Source organism: Poromitra crassiceps, assembly GCF_964638095.1.
Source record: "Poromitra crassiceps genome assembly, chromosome: 1".
Taxonomy (NCBI): domain Eukaryota; kingdom Metazoa; phylum Chordata; class Actinopteri; order Beryciformes; family Melamphaidae; genus Poromitra; species Poromitra crassiceps.
Window position 1 is genome coordinate 123384218 of NC_139623.1, and position 9491 is coordinate 123393708.

Sequence of the window (9491 nt, forward strand, 5' to 3'; positions counted from 1 at the left end):
TCGAAGTGAGTTTTATGACCACCTAAACGATTGAGGTGACAGGAGCGCCACAACACTAAATCTCTCATGATTTCATTCCAACATTGGACATTTGTCTGTGACAGTGAAATCGCTTGAAAAGCCTTTTGGTGTAAGGTCAGCATAAAACAACTTGGTTAAGGTTAGAGTTATGGTTTGGGCTAGGGTTAAATAACAAAAACGTTAAATGTGACTTAGGGTTGAAAATAAGACGTTTTAACACACAGGACGCAAACCCTCGTCTCTGCGCCCTTCATCCACCCTGACCACAACCCCCTTACTGGCCAATGTTTTATTCTTCCCGTGGCATAGTTTCCAGAATGGACTGTGGGAGCAGTTGCTCTGAGCCTCTCAAAATGATGCAGATGGCTTTACACAGCCCGGTGCGTATCATACAGACGCTAAAGGAGAGCTTGTATGTCAGTATCAGACACAGAGGGCCGTGACAAAGTGGAGGAATTTGAGGCACTGGGAGTGCGGACGGGCTGAACATTCAGACTTGTCTTGAACCTAAGGGTATGTTAAGCCCCATGGCGCGGGGCGGTTTCACTGTTGCTGATCCACCAGTCCACCGCCCATCTCTGCCTCTGATTGGCGCAGGAGACGAGGAGAGACGCAGGATAGGATAGCCAAGCGAATGTGATTGGATCAACAACGTTTGACGCTAGGCCAATCAGAGGCAGAGAAGGGCGGGTCATGCCTTCGCCATCCTGGGGAAAAAATATATTGTATATATATAATATATAATATATATACGATTACTTAACTTCCGGTTGAAAGGTCAACATGTGTAAACTGTCCAGACATTTTATTTATTGCTAAATTATTATTTATTGTTATAAGTTGTTCTTGAAGGGTGCTGGGCACGCCTTCACTGTAAAAAGAACCCCCCCCCCCCCCCCCCCCCCCCACCCCAAAGAAAAGGCCACTTTGGGCATAAGGGGAAAATGGGCAGGTGCTCGGGCACCCCTAGCACCCCCCTCTGCACGTGCCTGTTGAGTAGCATAGTTTAGCATAGTATAGCATAGCGTAGTGGTGACCAGATGTCTTAAATGATAATTGGAGGCATTTCCAGTTCGGCAGTCAATATATCATTAAAATATCCATTGTTATTATCTATTAAATGAAAAAGGGGACAATTCTGGTTTCATATATTTTGGCAATGGTAAATGTATGGTGCAGGCTGACTGATATCGCTCATACCACATTAAGACATCAAGACCTTGAGGAACACCATAGAAAAATTCATGCTGTGATTTGGTATCAAAAACTTTGGAGATTTTGAGATTTGGGTGGCAAGCACTTCTGTTCTGGAAATTGTTCAGAAACCCCCTTATTGTCAATATACCTAGGAAAGCCATACATCCCCTGAATGCCCTACATATCTAGTTTGTAGTTGTACAATTTTATGAGGCTGTTTGTCTGATAGAGGTCACAATAGGTCATTTTATACAGTGAGGTCAAGTTTAGAAAATTGGTCTCTCTACAGTGAAATGGCTACTATGGGGACTAACATCATCAGCATCAGTGCAATTGGGCTCATTGATCCACAAGAGTCTCAGCTTTCCAGTCATACCCAATTCATACAATTCCAAGACTGTTTAGGCACCCCAGTATGCAGAAATATTCAATAGACTATAGGCAAAAATAACACAAACACAAGCATGCAAAAAAGCATGCATTTTGTTTTTGAGAAAAACTGCATGAGATTAGCATAAAGTGGGCATGTCTGTAAAGGAGAGACTGGTACCCATAGAACTCATTCTCATTCAGATATCTTGAGGTGAGAGGTCAGGGGACCCCTTGGGGTGGGGTGGGGGGGGGGGGATTACCATGGCAGGTTTTCCCTCACCAAAATTTTGCCTAAATTTGGAGCGTTGCATAGACTACTTCCTGACATGCTAGAATGGCATAATTGGGACCAATGGATGCCTTGGTCTTCTAGTTTCATGTGATATCAATATGTATGTAGCTTTAAAATTGAGCCTGCTACATCCAGTAGAAAATCATGGACATTTTCGGGGACAGCTCCAGCCAGGGACAGGTCACCAAAAACAGGGACTGTACCCGAAAATCGGGTGACCTCTAGTCACCATAGCATAGGCTAGTGTAGCGCAACATAGCATAGCATAATATAGCATAGTAGCATAGTAGAGTATGGAATAGCATAGAACATAGTATGTTGTTTCCTGTACTGACTTGTAAAAGGTGGGAGCCCAGTTCTTTAGCCATGCTGTCCAGAGGGCTGAACCTGGATGACTGACCCCATCCATCACCTAGACCTACAGAGAGACAGACAGAGAGACAGACACCACATCATCACCTAAACCTACAGACAGACAGACCTTTGACCACCATAATCTGGTGGTCGTGAGGTCACAGTGACCTTGAACTTTGACCTTTGATGACCAAAATCTAATCAGTTCATAGAGTCCAAGTGGATATTTGAGTCAAATTTGAAGAAATTCCCTCAAGGCATTCTTGAGATTTTGCATTAACGTACATAGGACAGACATGATAATAATAATTGATTGGATTTATATAGCGCCTTTCTAGATCCTCAAAGTAAGGGACATCCTGGGGCTGGAGCTGAGCTCTCTGACAGCAGTGTTGGAGAGGAGAATGTTGTCCAGGCTGAGGCTACGTTCCATCATGGAGAACGTCTCCATCCACTCCATGATGTGCTGGTCGAAGACAGGAGCACAGTGAAGATTTCCGCTGAAAACATGGTGTGAATGATATTGTTTCAAGTCAACTTGGCATCTTTTCTGATTGATTGATTTTTCTGATGATTTTTTTTTATGTTTGAAAGTTGAACCCCATCCACTTCAATTGTTTAGGAGAATTATGCAACGGTGTTTTGCTGTGAAACTCCACAAATGTTTTGTGCTCTAAAAAACTTCACCTGCCCTTCCATCGGGGGTGAGTGAGCTGTTCCTTTAACCTCATCAGAACAGTCCTAGCCTACATCCTTATGCCATTTCACAGGAATGCACAGAGGTTGTAATTGTGACCTACCAGCTGGGAAATTGCAACACTTTCATTCTTAAGTTTGGATTTAGTGCGTCGACACAGAGGTTCAGTGATTTTAATGGGCCCTGGTGCAGTTTGCATGTTCTCCCTATGTTTGCATGAGTTTCCTTCGGGTGCTTCAGCTTCCTTCAGATGTATTGGAGACTCTATAAAGTCTAAATCATCCATCGGTGTGTTTGATGTATATGTGAAGAATTCTGTAGTATAGATGTGTATATGTAGGTGGTACATCATATGCAGTATGATATATGATATGGCACTTTGAGACATGCTTGTGATAAAAGGCTATAAACTTGATCACTTAAATTTGTATGGAATCTCATTTTGGTGGGATGGGACGCTCTGTGTGCAGCCCAATTGCCAGAATATGCTGGCATTATACGTTTCTAAAATATAAACATTTCTGAATGAAAATATGGACGTGCACAGATAAACCCCAACTGGTGCCCTCTGAAGGATAACTGCCCTTTTTGCAAGACACGCCTGCGGCCAACTAGAGCCTCTGTGTTTCAGAGGCTCTAGCGGAGCCATTTTTAAAGCTAGAGTGAAGATACTGATATCCTCAGAAACTAGAATGTATCCATCTATTGTATACCAGCCATGCCATAGCTTGTTGGGAAAGGGCTAAATAACACTCCAAAATTTTGGTGAGGGAAAAACCGGCATGGTCATTTTCACAGGGACCCCTTGATCTCTTACCTCAATATATCTGAATGAGAATGGGTTCTATGGGTACCATGAGTCTCCCCTTTACAGACATGCCCACTTTATACTAATCTCATGCAGTTTTTGGCAAAAACATGATTTTTTTTCCATGCAGTAACCTATAAATTTGCTATTTCTGCCTTCTATTTGAATATTTCTGCATACTGGTGTCCCTAAAAAGTCTTGGAATTACATAATTTTGATATGACTGCAAGCTGAGACTCTTGTGGATAATGAGCCCAATTGTATTAATCTCTGATGATGCCATTTCATTGTAATGAGACCATATTTCGAAACTTGACATCACTGTATAAAATGAGATATTTTTGTAGTTACTGTTTCTATGTGTATTGAGCCTGTATACCTACTTTAAGTTAAGTTAAGTTAAGTTATCCTTTATTTATCCCCTTGGGGAAATTCATCCTCTGCATTTGACCCATCCTCTACTAGGAACCTTCCTAGAACTACCAATGACCCGGTCTAGGGGTTTTGACCACAACATAAACTTAAACACTGACAACAATGAAAAGGTACTGTGATTTTATTTTCACACGTAAAAAAAGGCAAACAGGGACACTGGACTCTCTACTCTCACATGCTAACAGAACAAGCTAACTTAAAGCCTGAGGAGTAGGCCGAAGCCAAGGCTAGAGCAGGCATTTGAAGCAGCAGCTAATACATCAAGTTGAGTCCAGCATCACAACACAAAATGTACCAAACAGAATAACAATATAAATAGAATAAATACACTTAGGCTACTATTGCAATGTGGCAAGACAGAGCTACCAAGCCCCAGCTTCCCAGTTGTCTAAACCCAAAGACAAAGTGGCTAAGCAATAAGTTCATGCAAATCGTGTGGTCTTTATTGCCATAGTTTTTTTTGTTGTTTTTTTACATGTAAATTGGAAGGAGGTGGGCACTTTAAGTGTGGTCACCCAGGGACCCCACACTGTTTTTTTTATATAAGATATACATTTATATATAAATAATTATGAGAGGGGTGCCCTTTTTTTCTCTTGAGCACCTGCCCCCCAAAATGTCTAGCCACTTCATATTAATGTTATACACTCATTGAGTCTAATGATGATGCATATAACGTTAACATTCACGTTAATAATTGTCTCATTTTGAAGTATGTCACAAGCACCTAAACATAACCAAAGTCGTTTTATTTGCGTTTAACTATAGGAAAGACAACGAGATTTTAAAATTAGCCGTTTTTGTTTGTTTTAGAAATGTATATTTTGTTTAAAAGTATACATTGATATTGTACATAATGGTTTGCAGACATGTCAAATGCCATGCACTGTTGGGTGCTGCGATTTAGACTGATAACTCTTGCCTGGGGCAGCTTTTAATGTGAAATGAATGAGAAAATGTGTGTTTGAGGATCGGACATGCTCAGGGGGGTATACTCAGAGACAGGAATGAAAAGTTAGTGTTGGACTCTAAAAACACTCTCTAAAAACTCTAAAAGAAAATCAGCATCGAAGCAAAATGCTTCATTGAGAGGCCATGCAGGCCTGTTCAAATGTCTGGCAACACAGCTAGGCCTTCAGTGACAAATAAAATGGTGAGCTTAAGACCTATAGCTAATTTTCCTTTAATTATTACACAGAATTCAACAAGCCAAACTTCTACATTATGTACAAAATGCTGGTATGTTTGACTTCAATCTCACCATAGCATGATGGTCTTAGACCACCACTAGACTCTATATAGTGAGGTAACTGAAGGTGGCAGGTTTCAATGTGCCCTTGAACAAGTCATTCGAGTGCTTGCTGCAATAGCGCCTCAGGTGTAATGTGTCCCTCAGATGGATTTACCTATACACCGTGTAATATAAATGTATTATGCTTCAAAATCATGTTCATATGGTTAAGATAATATACATAGTATCAGCTAATTCTAAATTCTGGGCAATGGGCAGGTTTTGTGGACAGATATTTTGCATAATTTCAGTTTTCATAAAAATGCAATTATTGTTGCCGGCCTACATTTTTAAAAGTGTTATATTTTTAAGATGTGTCAAAGTCTAAATAACATAATGCAAATTTTATAAATTAATATTTGTGTGTGTGTGTGTGTGTGTGTGTGTGTGTGTGTGTGTGTGTGTGTGTGTGTGTGTGTGTGTGTGTGTGTGTGTGTGTGTGTGTGTGTGTGTGTGGGGGGGGGGGGGGGGGGGGGGGTTTGTGGTGTTTGATCAAAATACTTCACATTAGGGCGGTTTCGCTACTTGATATGCCTGTCATTCAATATCAAGATAAAAAGATAATTCAATAAGCTATGTGTGTATGCAGAATTAAGCTGTGTGTAGGCTATGCAGAATTAAGATGTGTGTGTAGGCTATGCAGAATTAAGCTATGTGTGTATGCAGAATTACATGACAGTATGCCTAGAATTGGTTACAATATAATGCATTACAGTAGAATTACAGAGTTACATTATAATGCATAGAATTACATTAGCCTACATTATAACACGTATGAATTAGGCTATTGCAACGTGTATTCAGAATGGCATGCTGCGCCGAATAACAAAACACAGAATTGAGCAGTTTATCAGATTTCATTTCATACAATGCCTTTAGGCTCCTGTTAACGATGTTGTACCCTATAGAGCAAATGCAATAACATGTAGCCAAGATAGCTCACTATGATCATGAATTTTCCCCCTCTTTTTTCTCTTCTTCTCTACGTGTTGCTTTGCATCTTTGGGCCTTGACGTGTTTACTGTAGGACCGGTAATTAAGCCATGACCCCGCTATCAGCCACAATAATATATATAGCGACCAAAACAATAATAATAATAATAATAATAATAATAATAATAATAATAATAATAATAATAATAGCCTATGTCATCAACACTTTGTTGACCTTGTTTAAGAGCATTAATTGCAGGAACATGACTCTTCGCGTTGGCCTTTATTGCATGCCATCTTTAAAACTTTCAGACAGGGAAATTGTTCAAATCAGTAATCTGCCCTTCGCAGATAAATCCCATGCAGACAACATCTCGTTTTGGGAAACCAATGCAGTTGCACTTGCAAATAAATAAATTAATGACTTAATGACTTATTGAATGAATGAATAAATAAATATATAAATACACACAAATAAATGAATAAATAAATAAAGAGGAGAGGAGATAAATGCAACATTTAGGTCCAAGTAGCCTATATTACAAATTGCAGTAATCTGGCCTATACGTGCATGGAACCACTGCTTATTTCATATTTTCAATAGACTAAAAGCTGTGTATAGCCTACCTATAAGATCGCCTACTTTTATACACTTTTGTAAATTGTTATGAGATTTCGATCCTTCACAATTTATGTTTGCGTCGATTTTTTTATTCGAATTTGACTTTACTTTATTTTTATTTTAACTATATGAAATGCCTTCCATTTTGCTCACATGCCATAACCTGGAGGTGTTGGAATAATTATCATTGCACTTAGTGCCTGAATCAACGGGACTATCTAATTCTTATTTACAAAAACACAATAGCCATACTCTAAATATTGACCTTATTTCGAGTCATTTGTTAGCAAGAGGAAGGTTCTGTTGTTTCCTTGAGGAACAAAACGAGAATCATATCGAGTCATTTCTGCTCTTGCACGACACGCAATCAATGCAAGCTGTCAAAACTTCCTATGCAATTCATATTAATATGAATCTCAGTTTAAAACACGACCGGATAGTTGCACATCTTCTAAACTGAACTCATGCATAGACTCAGTCAAACAGAAATAAATAGCCTATAAGGTTTCCGCATGCAGCGTTCTGCCTGCAAACATGTAGGCTATTAATTATTTAGCCTTATGTTATCTGCTAAATAATCCGACCAATAACACGGGCGATGGGTGATGGGTCTATATTTGGATAGACCCTGTATTAGCCTACTTATAGGCGCATATATTTTCGCCTACATGCATAAGAATTCAGAGACAGGTAGAAGTAGGCTAATCATTAGCGTTGCCTGAATGCCTGGACCTGTTGTGGAGGTGTGGGCTGTTATCGGTGTTACGTGTACGAGCTGGCCTGTGCGTGCCGTGCCGGGTGGCCTGGCCATAAGAGGCTGTGTGTTCCTCTAACTTTATGAGTGATGACAGAGAGGAAAGGCTCTGTTTGGGTGCCCTTTAACCTGCGCAGTGTCGCTTTATATACACCCTCATTAAATAATTCATCTTGATGAATGAGCGAGTCATGTGAACAGGACGGCAGCGTTTAATCATGCTGCGAAAACAACTTTACAACTTACACCATCATTATCAACATTTAGTTCAACAGCCCAAACTTCGGATTTAACTGACTGTTGCCTACATGTTACATTTATTTACAGCAAATGTTCACACTGCGATTAACCTATAGGGTATATAGCAAATAGATATCTCTAAAAAAAACTCGGTCAGGGGGATTAATCGAGGTCAAATTAAATATTACAGATATTATGGTCATCATTCTAATCTATTGATACTCATGTTAATTCACCAGCAAAACTTCGCTCATATTATTGTGTTGTTTATTTTCGTGTTTGTAACTTAAAGTGCTTAAATATTCTATTCTATTCTATTCTATTCTATTCTATTCTATTCTATTCTATTCTATTCTATTCTATTCTATTCTTCCGATTTTTGTTCCGAGCGTCAGGCTGGGCGCACTGCCTATAGGGCCACATTTTCTATAGAATCTGTGTGGTCTAATAAAGTAATAATAAGGCTGCTAAATTTTGGAATCAGCGAACTCCTGCAAGTTGCAAAGCCTTTCTGTCAGCTGTTGTCATCCCTGCTTTTATTACTATTTTATCTAACATGAAATGAGCGCACAAAGCGTGACACTATATTTGTATATTTGAAATATTATGGCCAATAGCCTTTGCTAAATAACAGAAGAAGAAGACACAATATGCTGCTATGCTATATCAATTAATATGTCGCCTTTACCGTCTTTCGAGTCCGGTCTCGAGACCTGTTGGAACTCTCTGAGCTCGTGCAAGGCTGCGTCTCTGTTCATCCTCAACAAACTTTTTATGCATTTATTATTATGATTATGATTATGATTATGATTATGATTATGATTATTATTATTATTATCATCATCATCATCATTATTATTATTATTATTATTATTATTATTGGGAAAGACAAGCCATATGGCTACTGCGTTTATTGCCCTTTTTTCCCTTGAAAAGCTGTGCTCTCGGTCTTGGTCCTATAGGCCTACCTTCGGGAAAGACTGCCCTCATCTTGAGGTAGGAGCTGGTCAGTCTGATGATGGAGGCCTTGTCCAGCTGGGAGGTGATGGCCGCGGGCAGAGGCAGCAGTTTGGCCAGCTCGTAAAACTCCCCGTTTTCCTTCTCTCGGCGCGTCTTCGCTGCGTTCTTGGATTTTTCCTTCATTTCTGGTCGAGCAATAGAAATTATTCTTGCATAACAGTACGCCTCCACTGGATCCGTTCCCATAGACTAATCGACAAGTATTGACAATACAGTTAAAAGTGACTGGAGAAGACTGAAGAGTTGAGAAAGCCCTCTTCTGGCATCCCTTCGGACCAAGTTAAGCCCTTCTCAATCAAAAAACAGGACAGGCTTGGCTGTCCATCTTCCATGTAGGCTGGTGGGGCAGACTGCTGTGGGGCTGAGAAGGCAGCGGGTTGTCTCAGACTGGCCGTCCTGCAGTAGGCTATCCTTGGGCATCCTGCAGTGAACCGTCTCTCTGTTAAAGGTGGATC

At 40.0% G+C, this 9491-nt stretch overlaps 1 protein-coding gene across 1 annotated transcript in view; it reads right to left on the bottom strand.

The window, feature by feature from the left end:
• Positions 1–9159, bottom strand: part of sim2 (SIM bHLH transcription factor 2) — a gene marked incomplete at both ends in the record, with an annotated part of 49996 nt that extends 40837 nt beyond the window's left edge. The window contains 2 exons of the mRNA XM_083632907.1: positions 2218–2300; positions 8985–9159. Of these exons, the coding sequence (XP_083489033.1) occupies positions 2218–2300; positions 8985–9159 (258 nt within the window). The remainder of the gene's footprint in view (positions 1–2217; positions 2301–8984) is intronic.
• Between the last annotated feature and the right edge of the window lie 332 nt (positions 9160–9491).